Genomic DNA, 25163 nt, shown 5'->3' with positions numbered 1-25163 from the left:
ATGGACCAGAGAAGTACTGAGGCATGGATTAGTAGATAGAATGAATTAAAGAATAGTCTGTGAACTTTTCCATTTGCTCTTTGAAATATTCTTTTCAGCAAATCCTCAGGAGAGTCAGAATATTTTAAAACTGGATAATTGGCCATAGACTGTCTTCATCGACCTGTTGTTAATTCTCTAAGCACCTAAAACCACCTGATGTAGAATAATGCAGATAAATTATAGTTTTTTCAAATCTTAGTTTTAATCTTTGTTTCTGCCCAGGAAGTAGTCATGAGAATTTGGGGATCAGTTCCCTGACCTTGGATCCCTCATTTAGAAACTAAAGATGACCTTGAAGTCCCTTTCCAAGTCTAAAATGCTCTGTATCAAAATAGTAGCTCTGTTCTTAGTGTTTTATATATATATATATATATATATATATATATATATATATAAATGCATTTCATTTTTCACATGATTATATACTTAAAGTAAAATCATTTCTCTTTTTGACAAGTGAGGATACTGAGGTGCAGGAGGATTAATTAATTCACCCAACAATGTCACGCCTCTTCACTGACAGAGTCAAGTTTCAGACCCAGGCAGCCTGACTCCAGAACCCCTACTCTTAACCACTATGCTATACTCTCTGTTTTTCCCAAATAGCTAAGTGTGGGAAAGGATTTTTGCATCATCATCAAATGCACATGCCTCTTCTAGACTCTGAAAAATTTGTCAGCCAAAGAAGAGCATGTCTTGCTGAGTCTTGTTGCAAAGACCATCACACCAGTCCTCTGTTTCCACTTCCACGGTAGGGGGACCCCTTCTGCTCAGGGACCCCAGCAATCTGACCTCCCAGCAGCTACCCTGAGAAAACCAGCCAGCCCCACCACAGCCCAGCACTCGCATTAACGCAGCCATCCAGACCTAATCAGGAATTAACGGCTAGTCCTTTGCAGTAATTTAATTTCCACAATAAACTTAATGACCAATTTAATACAAATGTCAGAAGGATTGCTTAGTTGTTGTCTGCATGCTTTCTCTTGTGCAAACATTCGGGAGAACTCCACACAGCTGCCTTTTTACAGCCCCATTAACATACATCCCAGCAGAATCAGGAAGGCCCCTGTGCATTTCATATTATTAATAAGGTTAACTGGGCACTTAATTAGCAATTTAGTGGTTAGCGCTCCATGATCAGAAGGTCCCCAGAAGATAATTTAGCAGAATTAACTGAAGGCCTTTGTCATCGCCTCCCTGGATGCCTTCTGCACCCTCCTAAGCAACGTTGATTCTTAATCCATTACAGGCAGGTTCATGAAGAGGTCACAGACACAAGCAATCAATCCGGTCGCCCAGAGCCAGGGCTGCAGGGCTGCTCGCCCCACGAGGCTCCCTGCTGCCCACATTGCAGCCGGGGCTTCAGAAACCATTCTGTGTGTGATACATTGTGTTCAGATGTGTAACAGCATCCCTGGTATCCCAAACCAGAAAGATGGATGAGTCAAGGTCTGAGCCTTTAGCTGCAGAATCTGTAGCTCACACTTAAAGCTTTCCTGGACTGTAGCCCGCCAGACTCTTCTATCCATGGGATTTCCCAGGCAAGCATACTGGAGGGGGTTGCCATTCCCTTCTCCAGGGGATCTTCCTGACCCAGGGATGGAGTTTCCTGTGTTGCAGCCAGATTCTTTACCATCTGAGCCACCAGGCTGTCACTGGAATGGCATGACAACTGCTTTGTGGCCCCAAAGCCATTTGTTGTAGGGCTTTCATCACTGAGCTTTCCCATCTGCCCCCAAATAAAGACGGGCTTCTCAAAACCTTGCCTCCTTGCTCGCTTCTATCAAGCTGATGGTGAGGCACATGAGTGGAGACACAGAAACTTATTCCCCAGGCCCCCTGCCTTTGACCTCTATGCGGACCATCATCTTGTCCTTCCTCCCCCCTGGTGGTGGTTTAGTCACCAAGTCATGTCCGACTCTTGTGACCGCATGGACTGTAGTCTGCCAGGCTCCTCTGTCCATGGGATTCTCCAGGCAAGAATACTGGAGTGGATTGCAATTTCCTGCTCCATCCTCCCCCCATAAGTCTGTCTAAAACAACTGACTGAAGGCTTGCCCTGCCCTCCCCAGACTCTGCGTTATGTGGGCACTGAAGAAATAAAAGGAAATTGAGCTATTAAGGTGCTAGCAATCCAGTAGGAAAGGCAGAGATTAAGTAAATAAATAATATAGCATCACCAACTCTTCCCAGGCAGCGCTAGTAGTAAAGAAGCTGCCTGCCAAAGCAGGTAGACATATGAGGTGCGGGCTTGATTCCCCGGTTGGAAGATCCCCTGGAGGAGGGCAAGGTCCCTGGGCTGCAAAGACTCAGACACAACTGAAGTGATTTCACACAGACACACAGCAACCTTACCCTATATGTATCGTTATCCTATGCTGGCTAAGAAGATAGAGATCCAGAGAGATTAAGCAATAAACTCAAGGGCTTGCAGCTAGAAAGTAGCAGAACCAAGGTTTAAACTCAGGTGTACGCAGCTATCTCCTGCTCACCCAAAAGCTCCCTTCATCACTGCAGTTGTTACACACTCTGAGGGGGGGCAGGGGACTACTTGTAACACTGGTACAATGAAATATAATTTAGATGGTAAATCAGTCTGCTGGAAAAAAGAAAATCCACGATGCACTCCAAAGCCCAGTGTAAGTGACTTGGGGTTATCTGCTCATGACTGCTCTAGTCCTTGGGTAGACAGTATAGCATCAGCAGTAATTTTAGATACCGTGATGATGCAGGCAGGAGGATGAATTTAGAGAATGAAAAGATGCACTCAACTAGATTAAGCAAAATTTGCTGAGTCCCCACTATATGGGTGACAGACTGGAAGGGAGGGAGAGAGATAAAGTAGAATAAATTTGACATGAGTCCTGGGTCAAAGAAGCATAGTTGCAGTAAGGGAGGCAGCATGCTCCTCCTGGACCATCTTGGGAGATATATGGCGGTAAGTTCAAGAACAGTAGGGAGAAGATATAATGGAGCCTGACTCTGGGGAGTTACAAAGGCTTTTCAATAGAGATGTTTGAGCTGCCTTTGAATGATGAGGGGCGTGGAAGACAGTCAGTGAGCAGAAGGTAGACGTTGCCTCTTGGGCCAAAGGGATAAACAGTCACGGAAGTCGGGAAGAAGGACAAGGTGTATTTAGGGAGACACAGGGGTTAGTTTAGGGTGACTCGAGGACAGGATATTTGCCAAGGGAGTTAGGATGGCAGGGAGAGCAATGGAAAGGTACTTAGGGGGTGGACAAGGTAAATTGTAGAGGATCTTAAATGCCATCCTAAAGAATTGGACTTTTTTTTCCTTTTTCTTTTTTTTTCCCTTTTTCCTGTTTTCTTTTTTTTTTTTCTTTCGATGTCAGCCAGGATGATTTTATTTTATTTTTTATTGGACTATAGCTCTTTTACAATGTTGCGTTAGCTTCTACTGCACAGCAAAGTGAATCAGCCATACATGTACATATAGCCCCTCTTTTTTGGGTGTTTTTCCCATCTAGGTCACCACTCGGAGCCCTGCCCTGAGCAGAGTTCCCTGTGCCATACAGTGGGTTCCCATCAGTTATCTGTTTATAGACAGTCTATATATGGGCCTTATTCAATAGGCAGTGCCGCCTATCACAGGATTTTTAGGGAAGAGCCACAGATATGAAACAATAAACTTGGTAAAGAAAAAAAATGTGTAGTCAAGGAGACATCTTCCTTCTCCCCACCTCAACACACCCCCAAAACTCCCCCTTTCCCCTACACATCATTCAGAAAAACCATTTCAGCAGACAGGGAGGGTGTGCCTGCCATGGGAATGAGAACTTGGTGGCATCGAAAGGTGTGGGGGGTTTGGACCAGCGCGTGCTGGTGACTGGCCGGAGGGAGCGCAGGGGGAAGGTGTGTAGGGACCGCTGGGCTCTCTGGATGGAAGCTGATGAGTATCCCTGACCCTGACGGAGACAGGGCGCCGGGGGAGGCAGGCAGATCGGGAAGGACGAGACTGACTGGTTCGGACATATGTAGTTAGTGGCAAAGTTGGGATCTGCAGGGGAAGGACTCGGAGCTGTGTCTCAGGTGATCATAGAAGCCGTGGGAGCAAACCAGATCCCCCACGAGAGGCAGAGCGGAGTGGGCATGCTGCTGCTGCTGCTGCTAAGTCACTTCAGTCGTGTCCGACGCTGTGCGACCCCATAGATGGCAGCCCACCAGGCTCCCCCGTCCCTGGGATTCTCCAGGCAAGAACACTGGAGTGGGTTGCCATTGACTTCTCGGGAGTGGGCATGGGGAAGGCAGACAGGGGGAGTCAAAGCTCACCTCTCCAGCCTCGCTTTCACCCTGCTCTCCTCCCACGCCTCGCTACAAACTGTTATCGACGTCCTTGTGGTCTCTCTTGCCTCCCTGCTTTCCCACTGGTGAGCTGCCCAGGGCACATCTCCATGGTGATGCGTCCCAAGAGCCTAGCACAGAGCCCAGGGCAAACTTCCTGCCTGAGGAGCGCAATGCGAGGCTGAGCAGGCGGACCTGCAGACTCCTTGCAGTTAAAGGAGCGGGTGAAGCCAAAAATAGTAAGAGGATGGAGCAAAGGAGACTGAGAAAGTGGCCAGAGGAATGGAAAAGGACCCCAAGAAAAGCAGGGGCTGGGTGGAGAAGGGATGCAGAATGCTGCTGGGTTTGGCGAGGAGTGTCCCTCCCGGGGAAACCCAGAGACAGAAGCCAGGCAGCCGTGGGTCAGGGAGTCATTGAACACTGCAATTGTAAAAGATTCTGATCATATGCCTCATTAGCAAGGTCAAATCAAGAAAATGTAAAGTCCCTGTAAACCTAAGAGCGAATCTAATAAGATTAGAGGCTGCTGCTACCGTTTTTTTACTCATTATTTTTTTTATTTTTTCAATTGAAGTATAGTTGCTGCACAATATTATTTGTTACAGCTGTACAATATAGTGATTCACAATTTTTAAAGGTTACATCCCATTTATCATTATTATAAAACATTGGCTATATTCCCTGTATTGTACAGTGTATCCTTGTAACTTATTTTATAGACAGTATTTTATACTTAACCCCATCCTCTTATTTTGCCCCTCCTCCTTTTGTCTCCCCACTGGTAATCTCCAGTTTTCTATCTCTAGCTATCTGTGTCTTTTTTGTTATATTCACTAATCTACTATAGGCTTCTACCATTTTATTTAGGTCCAAATAAATCTAATAATAAATTTAGGACAGCAGCCAGTTTGACTTTAATAATCCTTTAAGCATCACAGAATCTTCCAAATCATATACTACAATGGACTTGAACTGGGGCAAACCCCGGGAGATGGTGACAGACAGGGAGGCCTGGCCTGCTGCAGTTCATGGGGTCACAGAGGGCCAGACACAGCTTGGCGACTGAACAGCACCAACAATAATGTGTGTGTTAGTTGCTCAGTCGTGTCTGACTTATTGCAACCCCATGAACTGTAGCCCACCAGGCTCCTCTATCCATGGAACTCTCCAGGCAAGAATATTGGAATGGGTTGCCATTTGCTTCTCCAGGGTACCTTCCTGATCCAAGGATCAAAGCTGGGTCTCCCACACTGTGGGTAGATTCTTTACCATCTTAGCCACCAGGAAAGACTAAGTGGAAGTGAAAGTCATTCAGTCATGTCCAACTATTTGCAACCCCATGGACTATAGAGTCCATGGAATTCTCCAGGCTGGAATACTGGAGCTGGGTAGCCGTTCCCTTCTCCAGGGGATCTTCCCAACCCAGGGATCAAACCCAGGCCTCCCGCATTGCAGGTGGATTCTTTACCAGCTGAGCCAGCAGGGAAACCCTGTGTGTTGTTGCTCAGAAAATATGATCATTACTCAGTGTGTGGGATTCCCTCATAGCTCAGTCAGCAAAGTGTCTGCCTGCAATGCAGGAGACCTGCGTTCGATTTCTGGGTGGGAATAATCCCATGGAGAAGGGAATAGCAACCACTCCAATATTCTTGCTTGGATAATCCTATGGACAGAGAAGCCTGGAGGGCTACAGTCCATGGGGTCAGAAGAGTTGCACACGACTTAGAGACTAAACTACCACTCAGTGTTTATAACTAAAAGTCCTGTAGCCTTCTTCCAAATCATACTACCTTAAATTATTTCATATTTTATATAAGGCAACCAGTAAAGCAGCTCAGAACTACCCAATTATTAGCTTTTAGATGAATAGCAAAGCACTTTCCTCTGGCTTTCAGAAATAACTAAGAACAAAGAGTTTGGCCTCAATCGTTACTTCAATTTTCATTTTTTCCACTAACTCATCAAAAGTGTTTAGGCTTTTTCAGTTAGGTAAGACCTGACCCAGTAGAACCAAAGAGGGTTTCATAAATGTTTTTCTCTCTTCAGATGCAAAAGATATTTAAGAAACTTCCAGGATTCAAAGAGATCCACATATCAGGATTTAGGTAAGAAAATTGGACTCTTCTCAATGTTTAAATTTACTATCTCTCTATCCTCTTTTAAAGGCAATGTCATGAGGATTTTAAGGTCCCTTATGCCCCAGTTGTTTAACTCTGCCAAACCCTGAAATCTAAATACATTTCAGATAAAGGAGTTGTCTCATTAGAACATGACTCTTAGGTGATTTTTAAGGCATAACACAGGAGCTGCTCCTTCCTCCCTCTGGAGTCAGAAACATGGCTTTCTGCAAAGAGCTTGTCCTCTGTCCTTGGCAATGTCACTACAGAACCTTTTAGGAAAATCCCTCAGCAAAAACAGACCCAAAAAAAGTAGCAGTTAGTTACCTTGCTGTCTGATTGACTGTTTTCCTATCCAGTGCTAAATACTGTCATTGTTTAAGCAAATCAGGCTGACCCTGGGGTGATGGGGGAAACTAATAAAGAGTGGTACCCAAGGGGTAAGAGAACTGGGGGGACAGGGGTGGGGATGCAAGTACCTTTTTATCACTTTGATGTCTGACCATATTTTTACATCCTTCATATGTCTGAACCATAGTAATGTATTACCTTGCAAAATTTATAAAATTGAAATTTTAAATAGAAGACATGAAATAAAATAGTGCCACACTGAAGCAGAGTCCCATCATGTTCATATGGCTTGCTGTCAAGCAGGCATCTCAACAGTCTGATGTGAATTCAGGATTTGGGGCAAGATTTATTTTGCAACTTTAAGTTCTCATCATTCAAAACATTTACAAGTGGGATCATAATATGGTATTTAAAAAAAATAACCATGCCACAGGGCATATAGCAGCCGTGGTGTGAGCAGAATGAGATCCCTTGCAAGGAGGGGGATGTGTAAAATGGGAGGACAGACCTCACTCAGAGTCCTTCCCAGCCCGTCATCATCTGATGTCTTAAAGCAAGAATGTCCATAGGGCAGGTTCCATACTCACAGAGAAGAGCTTTGGTGGGGGGCAAGGTGAGGGGCTGTCCACACATTTATTTCTCTTGAGTTGTCAGGCACCTCTGGTTTGTGTAATTCCAGAAGAAGGAAATGTTGACATGAACCATGAAAGTAACAAAAGATGAAACTCTTAACGTTTACCAAACCAAACTTGTTTTTTTGTTTGTTTGTTTGTTTTAATTTTAAGATGCTGCTCCACAGTACTCCATGTGAAATCAGATGGATTAGAGGGGAATAAAAGGTGATAGAAGGATACTAGTGTAGCACAAGGTCTTCTGGATAGATCATTGCAGTGAAAGAACAAATTTTTAATTTAAACCTGACAGAAATGATAGGAATTCTCTTGGTGAATGTTCACGTACTTATTATCCCTACCCTTCAAATAAATTGAAAAACTAATAATAAAAAAAAAATGTTTCAGAAGGAAACCAAAATGTTAGGTGATGAAATTTTGCACAGTAAACATTTTAAAGACATATCCCTTGAAATTGCATCTTTCCCATGTGCTTTTCTCTGTAAGAATTTATTCTTATTTCTGTACTGTAAAGGATTCTTCTAATGTAAATTTGATCACATTTTGCCAATGATTTCCATTATGTTGTATAGCCTTAGTCTCCCAGAAAATGTTTTGACCCCTGAATACAATAAATAATATGCTTATGAGTGTGGCAAACTTTTAACCATGAAAGCAATGCTCAGAATATTGTAAAGCAAGCTTCTTATGAAGGAAATTGCTTTCTCATGGAGCCAGATCCCCCCACAGAAGACCTAAAACCGTAGGAGTCTCAGAGTACCCTCTTTTTGTGAGCTCAATTGTAGAAAACCTGATCTACAATTGCACAAGTACATTTATGTCAGTGACCTCATTTAGTTCTTTCAACACAACGGGGAAGTAATTAGAAGACCTATTATTACCATAATTATAAGGAGGAGTAGTAAAAGTTCCACTTTAAATATCACTTTAACAATCATCCAGTCTAGTTAGAAAGTGCTGTGCCTAGGCGTTCAGTGTGTCCAACTCTTTGTGACCCCATGGACTGCAGCCTACCAGGCTCTTCTGTCCATTGGGATTCTCCAGGCAAGAACACTGGAGTGGGTTGCCATGCCCTTCTCCAGGGGATCATCCCAACCCAGAGATCGAACCCAGGTCTACCTGCATTGCAGGTGGATTCTTTACTGTCTGAACCACCAAGGAAGCCCAAGAACACGCTGAGTGGGTAACCTAGCCTTTCTCCAGGGGATCTTCCCAACCCAGGAATCAAACCAGGGTCTCCTGCTTTGCAGGCGGATTCTTTACCAGCTGAGCTACCAGGAAAGCCCAGTTAGAGGGTATAGTCCTTCAAAAACTTACTCCTTCAAAAACTTACACACAAATATCCACAGCAGCCTAAGTGTATTAACCAGGAACTGGAAACAACCCCAATGTCCTTCAACAGAGCCATAGATAAACAAATTGTGGTCTATTCTTATCATAGGCTTCTACTTAGCAAAGGAACAAACTATCGGAATGCACGACAACATGGATTTATTTCAAAATAATTATGTTGAGTGAAAGATGCCAGAAAAAAAAAAGGAGGACTATGGTATAATTCCATTTGCATTTAACTCTAGATAAAGAAAAGCAGGGCTTCCCAGGTGGCACTAGTGGTAAAGAACTTGCCTGCCAATGCAGGAGACTTAAGAGACTCGGATTCCATCCCTGGGTTAAGAGCCCCTGTAGGAAGGCATGGCAACCGACTCCAGTATTCTTGCCTGGAGAATCCCACAGACAGAGGAGCCTGACAGGCTACAGTCCATAGGGTCACACAGAATTGGACACAACTGAATCAACTTAGCATGTCAGCATACACAATGCAAGCTGGTCTATAGTAAGAGAAAACAGACCAGTTGTTCCTTAAGGAGGGGGAGACAGAGAGGGATGAAAGGGGAGGATTATAAACAGGCATAAGTAAACTTTTGGGGGTATGAATTTGATTGTAGTGATGGTTTCACGGGTGTATAGTATGAAATTTATCAGACTGTACACATACAACATGTGTAGTTTGTTTTATGACAACTACATCTCAACAAAACAATTCTGTGAAGTTACTAGGACTGGGGTCTTGGCCCAGGAAGCTCGGTCTTTCTCCAGAGCTTCACGGATTGAAAACTATTGCTAAAAACAAGTAAGAGACAAGCCCTGAATAAATGTCTAGTTGTAGGAGCAGAGTCCGTTTCAGTCATGTTACATCAAAGAATAACAGTGAGTGAATTTGTGATCCAGGCAGAAAGAGCAGCAATGCAAATCCCATCACGTGTGTAGAGTCTTTGTAAGCAGCTAGCGCTTGAGACATAAAGTGGGAAAACTGAATGTAGCTTCTGAACTAAATTCACATATATGCCCAGGGAAGTCCAGAATGTTTTTTCAGTCTGGTGACCAAATGACCTTTCTGGCACAAGCAGGTAGTGACATGGGAAAATGAACCCAGGTTTATGGTCGTGTAGGCCAGGGTTTGAATACCAGTTCTGCCACTTTCCAAATGATAGCTTTCCCTCTCTCTGCGTCTTCCCTTATATATGAAATGGGAGTCATGTTGTTGAAAAGATTAAATGAGGATGAACCTAAACTGCCCGCAGCAAACCACCCTCTCAATAAACAGGTATTTGTTTTTTTTTTTGCAGCCTGTTCCGCAGTAGATTGTACCATCCCCCTTAAGTCTTACTGATTAAAGCAATTCAAAAACAATCAGTCAACAAAACTCCAGTTCCAGGGTCAAGTCTCAGATAAATTAACTTCAGGAATAAACTAATCATACAGTGCCATACAGAGGATGAGAAACCCTTTTACAAAATATTTTTTTAAAAAAACTTCCTGGTACTAGTAGCACTGAAAACCTGAGAGCTATAGGGTATATTTGCAACCTCTATAAAAGGAATATAAGGAAATCAAAGAGTTTAAATATGCATAATCTTTGCATTAGGGCTCGAATTCTAATAAGAAACATCATAGAATAATGTTTACTTCCTGAGATTCATATGGTTCTCAAAATTTCCGTCCAGATTCTGATGGCAGCTTATATGTTTCCTTCAAAGCTCTGAACAAACATGAGAGACAATGCAATATGTATATAAATTGATTCATTGAATGTCTCAGTAAATTTGTTGAAAACTCTTTCTCCTTTCCATGTTTCCCTTGTGCATGATGAAATGAAGACCAAAGAAAGAAAGAGATGGGTAATTTGAACTTTTTTTCCTACTGTTTTGAAATATAGTACTGTTTTGAAACATAGACACATTTATATGCTAATCTGTTAGAGATCATTTTTACATATAAAATCTGGATAAGTCATTGACTATTGGTGACTTAGTTTAATGGGAGTAGCTGATCAATTGGTCAGTAGTAGAAAAGAATTCTTGAATCAAAATCGCTACATGAGATACAAAGGTAAAAGGTGACTTTATCAGTGGAAGTGTCTTCTATAAAACTCAAAAGCTTTTCAGAAGAAAATCATAAAAGCGCCTATGTGCAATGCAAGTATGTCTCAACAATTTCCTAAATGTCATATGTTTGGGCAGTTGTCAGTCTGGTTGCACACTCGTGCATGCAACATACCTAGGTCTGGAATAAAGCAGAAAAACTAATTTGCCCCTTGGCTCCAAGGTCAGTGTGACTGGGCAAAGGGCCCACTATACTTTGGAGAGCTCAGTAACAGGCATCTAGCTTGGCTCCTGTAATTGATGAAATAACCAAATGTAGACTTTGACTAATCATGTGGCCTGAAGAACTGCTGAGAATACACATTATTGGCTCCTGTGGCCTTTAAAACATTTTTGTATCCCTCTGTGTGAATTTATGGCATAAACAAAGAGGTGAAATCTGGTCTTAGACAACAGAGCTAAAGAGAGTCCTATTTCATTTATAAATGCGTAAGGGCATTGAATCAATAAATATGAGAATAAATACAGTTAATCATGAACTACTTCCCTTTCTCTTTTCTCACATCTTCCTTCCAAGATGTTATTTTAAAAGCAACTTGAGGGAAGACAAAATTATGTTTAATATAGAGCTGTATCTTTTTAATTAAAAAATGCTTCTTGAAAAAAACAGGAAAGAAATAGCCTTGAGAACCGAAGTTTTGACTTAGTTACAATACTTAAACATTATTGTCTCTATCCTACTTCTATTTCACAGACCTTCCTAAAGGAGGCTACTTGTAGATAAAAAAAAGACAATTCATCCTTCTTACTAATCAGCCACAAAAAACACTGGTCAACACCAGCAACTCTTGACAATTAACACTTTTTCACAAAGACCTGAAATGAAACTCTATGGCCCCTTGACCCAGTTAGCAGTCCCTCTTCAAGCTGGATTTAAGTCTCATCATAACAATCTATTCCAGAGCTAAAATATACATTAATTCTTTCCCGCCTTTCCAATTTCTGATAAACACTGAGATTAGTTTCAAGTGTGATATTCATTAAGAGCCCGTCAGGAAAGAGGTTGAAGCTGTCCTGAAGCTTTGTAGCAGCACAGTGGTTCTCTTTACAAGGCACATAACAATGGCTTTCGGTGTGATGTGTCCCCTGCTGTCTACAGGACAAGCTCCACAGAGATGCAACTTACAGCCATCTTCAAGAAAGGCAAGGCAGAAGCAAAAAGCCCTGCCAGTGACCCTCTGTCATTTGATTCCAACAAAATTGAAAGTGACGGAGACCCTCATGGAACGATGGAGGAAGAGAAGCAAAGAGAACTCTATCCCACAGCTTCAGAGCTCAGGAAGTTGATCAGCAGAGCCCTGGAGGAAGACCAGTCCTTGGATGTGGGGACAATTCAGTTCACTGATGGTCAGTGGGTGATTTCATAGTTCTGGGATTATCCTCATTCTGATGGAGACAAGGAGGCTTGAACGTTTCCTGGTCACTGTCATTTTAATGGGTCCTGTAGAGTCGATCATTTCTGTGACTTTTGTTGCTTTTTTGTTTTGTTGTTTTGCTATTATTTTTCAGTCACTATGTCCAACTCTTTGCAACCCCATAGATTGCAGCACACCAGGCCTCCCTGTCCCTCACTATTTCCCAGAGTCTTCCCAAGTTTGTGTCCATTGAATCAGTGATGCCATCCAACCACCTCATCCTCTGTCATCCTCTTCTCCTTTAGCCTTCAATCTTTCCCAGCATCAGGGTCTTTTCTAATGAGTCAGCTGTTCACATCAGGTAGCCAAAGTATTGGAGCTTCAGCATCAGTCCTTCCAATGAGTATTTAGGGTTGATTTCCTTTAAGATTCACTGGTTTGATCTCCTTGCTGTCCAAGGGACTCTGAAGAGTCTTCTCCCACACCATAGTTTGAAAGCATCAGTTCTTCTGTGCTCTGCCTTCCTTACGGTCCAACTGTGGCTCTGGAAGTTATCATTTCTGTCTCTCCTCACTGTCCCCAGGGTCTCATTTGATAAACCTTTCATGACCACTTCATGCCATAAATGGCTCTAGGGAAGCCGACAGCTGTAGCTCCATCCAGCTCAACAACAGTCACCCACCAAGTCCAGGTGGAGAGAAGAACCTGGGTGGTATTCCCCTGGCACAACCCAGATTCCCTCATCTAGTGAATTGGTCAGGGCACAGGAGGAAACATATGGCACATTCAAATTAGAATAATTTGAGAAGAGTTTGATAAAGGGACTATTTATAAAGGTTTCCCTAACTCCCAGAGGTAGAGGAGGAAATGGCAACCCACTCCAGTACTCTTGCCTGGAAAATTCCATGGACAAGAAGAGCCTGATGGGTTACAGTCCATGGGGTCACAAAGAGTCAGACACAACTGGACATGCACGCTATGCCCAGAGAACTAGAACAGTTCCCTGGGGCTGGAAGCAGTAAGGCCCTGCCGCTACCTCCAGGCCTGATCTAACCAGCAGTCCCCAACCTTTTGGGCACCAGGGACCGGTTTCATGGAAGACAGATGAAGGGGGAAGGGAATGATTCAGCAGTAATGCAGCGGTGGGGAGCCATGCGGGAACGGCAAATGAAGCTTTGCTCCTTCACCCGTCATTCACCTTCTGCTGGCCCAGTCCCTATCAGGCCTTGGACTGGTATGGGCCTGAGGGTTGAGGACCCCTCATCTAAGCCATCCCAAAGACAGGGAGCGAGGAACCACTGATATGGTTCATATAAGTCAACTTCTCGGGGCAGAGAGTTGTGGAGAGAGAAGAGTGTATAGATCTAAAGGAGTCAACGGAGAAGCAGGACCCTCAGAGGGTGCCTGGAGGGACCCAGGAGCCTGGAACTCTTCACAATTCCCAGTGCTCCAGGCATAATAGATGAGCTCTGGAAATGTCATTTTAGTGTGACCTGGCATGAAACTGGCATTCTCTGTCAGTTCTGTTTCTGTAATTTAGATAGTCAAACTCAACTCTGGAAAACTTTACAAAGATCTCTTGGGATTAGATAGAGGGCATGTCAGTAAAGATGTCAGTAAGCATTAAAATCCTCTTGGTTCACTTTTGAATTTCTAGCTCAGTGAAAAACTTCAGGCTCATCTTCGAGGCCACCTGATACTCTGGGTTGGTCTCTTGGTTAAATCCTTTGGGATAATCTGAAAATCTGGCTTCAGGGTGGAAGCAAGCCTCACAAGGACTCACAAATGGTCCTTGGCTCCAGTATTTATTCTAGACATTCCTTTCTTCATCAGCTTAGCAATATTTTTGTTCCCACTGGCCTAGCCAGTGAGCCTGCCTGCTTGGTCCAAATGTGTACAACTAACAACCTTGAAAACCACCTTAATAACTGTTCTACCACATAGACTTGCACAATGCACCCCCTGCAACCGTCCTTCAGTAGATCCTAAAGGATCAATGACCACCAATGCATCTGATGCTGATTTCTTGATAATTTGTTGTACCCTCCTTAAGGACTGACTTTTGCCACATTTTATAACCCTCACTGTTTTACTGCCCCAACCACAAAAAAAAAAAGGGCGGGGGGGGGGGGGACACTGAACCCTTGTGATATTTTTTCACCCACAGAAATTGTTGAGTCATTGCCAAGCCTGGATCCTGACACCCAGTTGGTGCTGCCCACTCTCCCCACTGGTATCACAAAGGTGAGTTTGTTATCCTTTGTCCTTCAAATAGGAACAAAGCCTCCAAACTTCCATCAGGAAAAAACAGCCTAAGGACTGAACAGAGCAAGATCCCCTCTGCAATGCCAACTGAATCCAAAAAAGAATGCATACATGTATATATATAACTGAGACACTTAGTACACCTGAAACTAACAACATTTTAAATCACTATGCTCCAATAAAAATAATCAAATAATTATTTACTGTGTTTTACAGGCAGTACTTGCTTACCCACTTTCAGTGTCTGTATTAATAAAACATAATACAACTTGCATTTCAAATATCCTTAAATTCAAAGTTTTCTTCCACATAGTTAGAGCTTTGTTCCAATTAGAATCAGAATTTGCCTTTTTTGATAAAACAAATATGTGTTCGTGAAGTGAAAAAGAATACTTACAGTAGAATGTATTATTTGACTTTGACTTTCTGAAACAAATACAAGCATAAAAATACATTTGTTCTTAAGTCTTAAGGTCTTTATATATTTCAGGGGGGTTACAAGTATAAATTAATGTCTTAGGAAGTACAAAGTTCTGAATTCAGTAATAATTTTTGTATTTCATTTAAAGGTATGTTCATTTAATTTACACTAAAAGTTGTCACTGGGGGTTCATAACTGAAAGTGATGACTAAGCTCTATTCCCTTTTTCAATGAAAGAATTCATAAGTTCAAACATGATTGATGCATGTTTCAAAGTATTTCAGTTATAAGTTAAGCCCACACAGGCAGACTCAGTTAGCCAAGAGATTGTATTCTGCTGCTGTATCAATGCATCTTTTCCTTTCAGGACTTGTTTCTGTATCAGAACCTATATCAGAATCCACAGTAGATTCAAGTCAACTACAAAATGATTTGCTTAAATTTAAATGAAAAAATAATAATAGTAAAGAGCATAGCCCTTCTCAGATACAGAGCAATGTCCCTTGTCAACACCTGTCTCTCTAAATCCTTCTTCAGGATGCTACCCTGAGTCCAGAACTTCCTCTTGGTCAACCCAGGCTGGAGACAGTGGACAGAGCAGGACACAGTCTACCTGGTGAGTAGTCTATGTTCTAGAGTCACAGACCCTTCCCGTAGGGTCTATGTTAGATGACAACATCCTTTTTAAGGAATCCATCTATGACACTGCTTCAAAATCCAGTGATTAGAGTCCTCCTCAGCCTGGGAGAGGATTGGTTCCCCACAGCATTTCCAGCTGAAGAGCCATCCACTGAACTTCTGACGAGGCGATCACCCTCAGCCTCCTTTCCTTGGCTCTCGGACCCAGCCCCCCAGAGAACACTGAAAGCCCTTTCCCGACAGATCTGGTGAAAGAAGCTGAAACCAAAGCAGCACCAACTACCCACACAGAACAGCTGTCTCTGCTGGGCTTCAAACCTGAGAGTTTGTCAGGACAAGGTAGGTCCTAAAGCCCACATCACAGCAATGGGCCATGGCGACAGAGGACTGGGCCCTGACAGTCAGTGTTTGGATTCCTGTTCACCATATACAAGTTGACCATGGATACTGTCTGTTCCTCCATGTGTGTTTCTTTACTGCCAGTTACCGCACGTGTAATTGGTCTATAAGGATGTCAATAGATACTGAAATCCTCCTGGTTCACTTTTTTTTATATTTTTTACTTTTTCAGTAGTTTTTTTTTAATTGAAGTACAGTTGATTTGCAATGTAGTGTTAATTTCTGCTAAGTGATTCAGTCATACATATGTACACATTTTTTTCAGATTCTTTTCCATTATGGTTTATCACAGGACATTGAATATAGTTCCCTGTGTGACACAGTAGGGATCTTATTGTTTATTCATCCTGTATATAATGATTTGCATCTGCTAAACTCAAACCCCCAGCCCTCCCTGAATACCCTCCCTCTTGGCAACCACGAGTCTGTTCTCTATATTTGTGAATCTATTTCTGTTTTATAGATAGTTTCATTTGTGTCATATTTTAGATTTCACATATAAGTGATATCATATGTACTTGTCTTTCTCTTTCTGACTAACTTCAATTAGTATGGTAATCTCTAGTTCCATTCATATTCCTGAAAGTGGTATTATTTCATTCTGTTCTATAGCTGAGTAGTATTCCATTGTTTATCTATACCATCTATACCATCTTTATCCATTCATCTGTCAACATATGTTTAGGTCATTTCCATGTCTTGGCTATTGTGAACACTGATGCTATGAACATTGAGATGCCCGTATCTTTTTGAATTACAGTTTTGTCTGGATACATGCCCAGGATTAGGATTGCTAGATCATATAGTAATTCTATCTTTAGCTTTTTGAAGCTCCAAGTTCACTTCTGAATTTTCAAGAATGTTTAATTTTGAGGCAATAGGGTCAAATTTTCTCACAATTTAGGAGGAAATCTTTATCAATATATGAAGACCTTAGGAAAACAAAAATTAATATTCTGCAGAAGAGTCCTTTTTAGTGCAAGAAATGGTGGATATAATGGCTTTGAAAGTGAAAGTTAGTCACTCAATTTTGTCCGACTCTTTGTGACCCCATGGACTCTAGCCCACCAGTCTCCTCTGTCCATGGAATTCTCCAGGCAAGAATACTGGAGTGGGTTGCCATTCCTTCTCCAGGGAATCTTCCCAACCCAGGATCAAACCCAGGTCTCCCACATTGCAGGCACTCTTTTACTAACTGAGCCCCCAGGGAAGCCTCTTAGGAATCTCTATGCTTCCCACTTTATACAGCTCTCTGGTGAAGCTCTAAATAAAAATGCCTTTAAGGAAACATGGAACCTCAGAATATGAGGCTGATAAGTATGATCTATGATTCTAAGTGAAAATGCCAGGAAAGATTGTTGTTGTTGATATTTTTACAGGCGTTTTACTGTTTTAGTTAGAGCTCTTTACAAACTTCTACAGGTTTGAGTGGTCTGTCTCACTTCTATTTTACTCATAAACCTTGTGTGAAATTAGTATGTAATTTTACTGTATACAAGGTTTTTCACAAAAACATATATTGCCTGACTGCAGAACCACCTATTCAGATCATATCTGGTTTACATGATTATCAGTGAATGAATGTTAACCACGTGATACAGTTATCTATTTCTGCATTATAAATCACCCCTAAAGTTAGTGTCTTAAGTTAAAAACCATTTATTTTGCCCATAAATCTGAAATTTGGACAGGAATCAGTAGGGACAGCTCTCCTCTGCCCCATATTGTATAAGCTAGACTATCTCAACTGGTACTGAAGATCTTTTTTCAAGAGGGTTCACTCACATGGCTGGCAAGTCAGTGCTCAGCCAGAGCTGTTGGCTGGAGGGCTAGCTTCTTCTCTGTGTATCCTCTCAGAGGGGCTGCTTGAGCTTCCTCCCAGCAGGACAGCTGGTTTCAAAGAGTCATTACCACAGGAGAAGAAAAGTGGAAGGTGCCAGTCTCCTCAGGGCCCAGAAACAGTGTCACTTCCTCACATACTGATGGTTAGGCAGCCATTTTGTTTAAAGAGGAGGAAACACGGATCTTGTCTCTTGGTGGAAAAAGTAACAAAGTATTCATGGCTATTGATAATCAGCCACAATCCACATCAACCACTACTTTGACTTTTAAATTACTTAAAAGTTGCTTGGATAAAACAAACCACCTTTGATGACATGAGGGATATAAGGTTCTCACTGAATCCCTTTCCTTCATTATCATATCAAAAAAGCTTTATTATAGGATCAGCATTTCAGGTATATTAACTAAAATGATAGTATATGTATGGTGAAAGTGTTATTGTAGTTTTAAAATTGCTTTACTGTTTTCATTTTATTATGCATTCCTTCCATTCATAAATATAGCATAAAACACTAAAGCTGGAAGGACTCTTAGACATTATCTAGTTAAACTTTATATTTCACAGGTAAGAAAACCAAGGCTAGAGATGGAAAGTGCCTTGCTCAAGGTCACACCATAGCTGGTCACAAAGCCAGTACCGTCCATCTGTTACACTATGCTTGGCTTTAAATGGCCCATCATTTAAAATGTTATGTTCCTTTGATCTTGTTTGCCCTCCACTCATAGACTTTTCTTTCTCTATTTCACTACATTGTCATTGTTTTAGTAGTCTAGCCTTGTAAGTCTTCACCTCCTAATCTTACCTCCTAATCACTACAGTTTTCACAAGGTTTCACACATTACAGGGACACAATTTTCACAAAACTCACAGATTTTGTTTTCAATTTAGCAGCTTCATTTCCATCTTCATTTTACTTGATGCTGCTAGCATGAGCTCCTGCTGACACTGCCTTCTTGAAATTCCTTCATTCGGCTTCCACAAATGAATCATTCTTGTTTCTTAGGTTTTATTAATAATTTTTTAATTAAAATGCTGCCTCCTTCCCCAAAAAAGATAATGATGGTTTACAGACATATATGAAACACAGTAAGATTTTGTTTTTAAAGAATTGAAAGAAAATAGAAGAAAAGACGAAACAAAACTAGGTCAGATGATACTTTTACAGTAGTAAAAATATTTGGGAATAAGACAGAGGTGATGGTTACACTAGATTGTGAATTTTCCTCACAATTACTGAATCATTTTTTTTAATCATCAGATATTTATAACTAATGAATAATTTTAGAATAACAGAATTAAGACAATATTTATCTGAATAGAGTCGTCCCTTCTTTTGTATATTTGACATTTTACAATTTGAATCATTTGTTTTTTTAATTTATTTTATAGTATAGTATTTTGAAGTATAGTAGATTTACAGGGTTGTGTTAATTTCTGCTGTAGAGCAAAGTGATCAGTTATACACATATTTACATTCTTTTTCATACTCTTTTCCATTATGATGTATCATAGAATATTGAATATAGTTCCCTGTGCTATACAGTACAACCTTATTGTTTATCCATCCTGTAGTTTGCATCTGCTAATCTCAATACTTCCCTCCCCCACCCCTTCCCCCTTGACAAACACAAGTCTGTCGTCTGTGTTTGTGAATCTGTTTCTGTTTTTTAGATTATCTCATTTGTTGAAACATCCACTTTAAAATGTCTAGCTTCATGCTATGTTTCACCTCAATAATATTTTTTTTTAAGTCACATGATTCTGTAGGGAAAATTGTATGCAAAATAAATATCAGAAAGTTCTTTGTGTGCTTTAGGTGGCTCATGAATTTGGCTTTGAGATTCTTGGCAGACTGTACAGTGAGGACAATGCAATTAGTCACACAATTTGGAATCTGTATGCTTACAGCGTGGTAATTGCTTAGGAGAAAAATTTTCTCCTACAGGTCCTCTTAAGGAGGAGCGTCTGGGTTACAGTGAACCGTGTCCTGTCTGTATCAGCTTCCCTATAGCATGAACTTGCTGTCAGATATTTCCTAGAAAGCACTCACTGGAGATGCATAGCAAATGCCCAAGCCCAGTTCACAACAACAGTTTCATGAGAGGCAGCTGCTGACCGACTGCCTTAACTCAAGGATTGATTTTAGAATATCCATAGGAATGACTATACTGCATAACCTTCAGCCAATGCTCCATAAAATAAATAAAAAATTATACTCAGACTGACCTTTTGATTAGTATTCATTAAGAAGCACTGTATTTGCTGGCCTGGGCTTAGATAACAAATATGCTGTGTTGCCAATGAATGGGAGATCATACACTTTCAAAATCAGCCCGACCAGAGATAGAAAGCATGTATCTCAATGACCAGTGAAGACCCCAATTAGAAAATATCCCTGATAAAAGGGATATATATGTAGAACAGAAGGGGTCATGGAACAAAGAGCAGCTCTAGGCAGGACCACGGCTTCCCTTCCTCATAAAATTCTGGGTCTTTCCCCAGCACAGGTATCGGACAGCCAGGACTCCACAGCCCTGCACCTTGGCATCACTAAGATAATTCTAGCCTGGGAAATTTTTAAGGTCAGTGTCACCGAACACCCACTAAGCTATTAAAATCTCAGTCAAGTACTCATAGAAAGCTCTCAACTGAAGTAGTTTAATATAGTGGTTAATCCCGTGAGATAAAGTACTTGCAAAATGTGCCTCTGGAACTCTAAATGAATTGGTATCTATCTTGCCTGGAATTCTGAGGTCTTCTATTTTTATTTTTTTAGGGTACCCCTTTCTTTCTTGCAGAGACAGTTATCTATTAAGATCACACCTACTTCATAAATATAAGTCATATACCTATAGAATAAACTCAACATAATGTTCTCTACATAACATGCATCTAACATATTCAAAAGTAGTATCAAATCTTTAGGATAGAAATTTTGTGTGTTTTGGTTTGGTTTGGGTTTGGTTTGGTGTAGGGGTATGTAGGCAGCAATACATTTTCCTGTTCACTCATTAGAATGATAACCTGATCTATCAAAAAAGAAGCTCTTTAGTGTTTTCTCAAATACCAGAGTTTTTCACTTGCTAGAATGCCTTGTAAGATGAAAGCCAGATCTCTCAATAAATTGCAGTATTCTAAAGGTGAAAAAGCAAACTTTAGGCAGAGCTATTTTATACTGGACATTGTTTTGCCTTTTATTACCCTATATTAGACTGGATTCTCCAGAGAAACAGAGCCAATAGAAGATTAGATATAAAGAAAGAGATAAAGATAGAGATGATAGTGACAGAGGAAGAGATAGAGAGATGATTGAGATTCAGAGAGAGATAGAGAAAGAGCCCACTTGGGCTTCCCAGGAGGAGCCAGTGGTAAAGAATCCACTTGCCAAAGCAGGAGATAGAAGAGACGCGGGTTTGATCCCTGGGTCAGGAAGATCCTCTGGAGGAGGGCACAGCAATCTACTCCAAGTATGCTTTCCTGGAGAATCCCATGGCCAGAGGAGCATGCTAGGCTGCAGTCCATAGGGTAGCACAGAGTTGGATACGACTGAAGTGACTTAGCACACAGCACTCAGAGAGACGATAAAGACAGGGAAAGAGAGAAAGAGAACGAAATAGAGATAGGTTTACTATAAGGAATTGGTTCATATGATTATAGAGGCTGTGACATCCCAGATTTACAGTCAGTAAGCTGGAGACCTAGGAGCATCAGTGGTGTAAGTCCCAGTCTGAATCCAAGTCCAAAAGCAAAAGAAGACCAGAATTCCAGCTCAAAGACAGATAGAGAGTGAAGTCTACCTTACTTCACCTTTTGCCCTATTCAGGCCTCCAACAGATTGGTCGAGGCCCACCCACATCAGGGGATAATCTGCTTTACTCAGCCTGCTAATTCACATCTTAATCCCATCCTGAAACACCCTCACAGACATGCCCAGAATAGTGTTTATCCAAATATATAGGCATCCCATGGCCCAGTCAAATTAGCCATCACAGCCCTTATCTGGGTAATAGGTCAAAACACCATGGCTTTCTGGCTTTTCTTAATCTTGCCTCAGCCTTTGACTCCAGTGAAAGGAGTCAGTGCGATGAGCTAAACTGAATGAACCCGTCAGAGAACTGGCTGCTCATGCTCCGTGAGGTCAAGGACTTGGTCTGTCTCTATTTATTGCAGTATCTTCAGTGTGAAGCCAGATGCGTAGAACATCTAGACAGGCAATTAACCTATGTTAAATGAGTTGAAGGAGTTAATGGACAAATTTATAGCATAATACCTCCTTGAAAGTCAGAGTTGATGGGTTAATTTGATTATTTCCCTTTTTGAAAGAGGAAGTGAAGTGAAAGTGTTAGTCACTCAGTCATTGTCCGACTCTTTGAGACCTCATGGTCTGTCCATGGGATTCTCCAGGCCAGAATACTGGAGTGGATTGCCATTCCCTTCTCCAGGGGATCTTCCCAACCCAGGGATCAAACCCAGGTCTCCTGCATTGCAGGCAGATGCTTTACCATCTGAGAAGCTCAGAGAGAGCCAATTAAGTGGTCCAGAAAGAATGGTCTCTTCTGGTTGGATTGCTCACCATTCCCACAATATGGCATCCATATTCACACTTTTGTGGCTTTGCGCAAATTATTTTCTCTGGTGCTTATAATACCCATCCATCCTTCTAGCCTGAAGACCTCCTACTGACACTTTAAGTTCCAGCTAACGTGCCATCTCCTCTGTGAAGCTTTTTCCCAAGTGCTACCTGAAAAGACTCATAATTCCCTAACTCTAAAAAGTACATATACCTTCATCAGGCATTTACCACTCAGTACTAACGTGATTGATATGCATATCTGGGGTCCCTCCAAGATTGACTTGCTAAAGTGAAAAAATGTGTTCTTATTCCTTTAAAAAAAAAGAAATCCTGTACTGAGCACAGTGTCTGACACATGCTTGGGGTTTCATAACTCTTAGTTACTGTTGTCCACTTTATTGACATTGGTGTTTCTGGAGGATACCTCTTCCCCTGTTTCAGTCCTCATGCATCTCCAGAGACAGCCTCCTATGAAAGGTGATATTCCTTATTGGCAAATACTTCTGTCAAAATAAGCTAGCTGAACAACTTTAATCAGCTCCCTCACATGGGATGTATTAATATCACACTGACTCATGTGTAGGCCTAAAGTGGAGGAAATAGGCAATAAGCCCCTCTCCCAGCCAAAACATTTTATATCCTAACTCAACCAGAAGGGCCTGGTCAAGATGTTACTTAAATTGCTCTACCTCAAGATGAAAAGATAATGATTAAGACTTGGAAAGGTTAGTAAGAAAACCTCAGCTGAACATAATGACCACTGTGGTCAATATATTTGCCTTTTCTTCCCTGTACTTCTAAATCAAAGACCAAACAGTAACTTTTCCCAGCCAGAATATGGCATTTACAAAAATAGTTCAGCGAAGTCCATGGGGAAAATCCCATCTCAAGGAAGGAAGGGATGGCCACTCAGCAGAAGGTTGCAATTACACTCCAACCCTAGATAATGTCTTCCCACTGCCTGGAGAAAATAGAAAAGTAAAGGCTCTCCAACTCTCGAATTGAGTCAAAGTTGAGATTGTAATGTTACCAAATTTTATATTTGGGAAATCCAAGGCCTTGCCCCAAATTGTGGCATTTCCCAAGAAAATGTTCTGACTTTCTGCCCCCAACTAAACTGATCTGACACCCTCTCCCTGATGCAGGGCTGTTCAGTCCTCATTTTCTCAAGCCTCCCCTCAATGTCCACCCTTTTTCTAGGCTCTTCCCAATTCCGTCCTCAAGTTATGATCCATTTTTTTATGCAGAGGTGTGGTGAACAGAGACCATATGTTTCTAAGATAAACTGTGCCACCTCTGCAACAGCAAAAGCAAGTAGAAGTGATTGTCATTAGAGACTGCCTCTTTCTCTTCCTTCTGTGCTCACAATCCTTCTCGTGAATACACTCACATACACAGACATGTGTATGTGATGACGCCTCGTACCAGGTGGTCTTCAGTGACTTTGGCCACTTCATCTCACCTTAGGACCACCTTTTCTCCTTACCCCCTTTCTCAGGGGAGCTCTCTTTTTCCTCCACTATATCATGTCTCATCGCCTGGTTTTACGCCATACGGCACTAGTATATGAGGATTTCCCCAGTGGTTCCCAGTAACTTCTCCGCACATCTTTAGATACGAGACCAGTCGCCATCTTGGTGAATTCCAGGGACACCGTAGACTTCACAGCCAAGCAAGCTCTTCGTGTGCCAGTAAAGCCACAGAGGAAAAAGGATTTCAGCAAGTTCACTTAACTGGTAGTGGGGTGCTGGGAGGCTGTGCTCATTTATTCACTTACTCAACAAATATTTATGTTATGCTTGTTAGGTAATGGAGATAAAATAGTGGACAAACTAAGTACACCCCATGACTGTTGTGGTTTGAATTTCCCTAAAAATAGGCCCTGAGACAAGGATTTGCTTAAAAGGAGTTTGTTTCAGAGATGATCCCAGGAAACCCAGGAAAGGAAAGGGGAACAGAAGCCTGGAAGGGAAGGAAACGGATACATCCGGTTAACCCAGTTAACCCTGTGACCAGCAGAGCTCACTGGTGATGTGTTGGTGAATATTTAACAACCAATCTCAAAAAAATCTGAGACATATATGCATACAGCAGTGTATCATAAAATGTTTCTGATGCAAAGGATATGCAGCAAATAATAATAATCTATAAATAATAAAATATACATATTCTTTATTATCAATTCTGTATAGCCAATCAATTCTCCTGAGGAAGTTATTTTAACTGAAATCGGAATGACAAGAGCAAAAGTAGCAATGCTGGGGGGAGAGTTTTGGGCAGAGAATAGGTGAAGCTGGAAGTAGATGGCACATTGAAGGAGAAAGCCAGTGTCATGGGAGCACAAAGGAGTTAGAGTTAGAAAGCAATGGGACTCCAGAAACATCGAGCTTTATGAGCCCTGTTAAGAACATCAAAAGAGTCTTGAGCATGGGAATGACACATCAAATTTGAGTTTAAAGAAATCTTTTGGGTGCACTGTGGAATATTGGCTGGAGGTGGGGAGATACAAGCAATCAATTAGAAAAGTGTTAACAGCAATCCAAGCTGGAAATGTTGCTGGCCTGGACTTGGGCTACTGCCCAAGGGGAGATGGGCAAAAAATGAACTGATCTGAGTGATCTTTAAGAGGTGAAATCGTTATGAAGAATTCTGAAGCCATGAATGCCCTGGCCTGATTAATGAGCAGTGTATGGGATGGTGGTGATCTGTGTGTGCCTGTAGAGTCTGTGCTATGTGTGAGTGAGCTAGTCAGGGCTACACTCACAGATGTCCAAATATTCCC

At 41.7% G+C, this 25163-nt stretch overlaps 1 protein-coding gene across 1 annotated transcript in view; it reads left to right on the top strand.

Moving 5' to 3' along the window:
* Nucleotides 1–25163, top strand: part of IMPG1 (interphotoreceptor matrix proteoglycan 1) — a 161451-nt gene that overhangs the window by 68269 nt on the left and 68019 nt on the right. Inside the window, 5 exon segments of the mRNA XM_061131539.1 lie at nt 6390–6448; nt 10602–10622; nt 11986–12233; nt 14409–14485; nt 15465–15543. Of these exon segments, the coding sequence (XP_060987522.1) occupies nt 6390–6448; nt 10602–10622; nt 11986–12233; nt 14409–14485; nt 15465–15543 (484 nt within the window).

The sequence above is a fragment of the Dama dama genome, chromosome 28 (genome assembly GCF_033118175.1).
Source record: "Dama dama isolate Ldn47 chromosome 28, ASM3311817v1, whole genome shotgun sequence".
In the NCBI taxonomy this organism is placed as follows: Eukaryota; Metazoa; Chordata; class Mammalia; order Artiodactyla; family Cervidae; genus Dama; species Dama dama.
The sequence above is the reverse complement of the archived record's forward strand: the minus strand, read 5'-3'. Positions and strand labels throughout refer to the sequence as shown.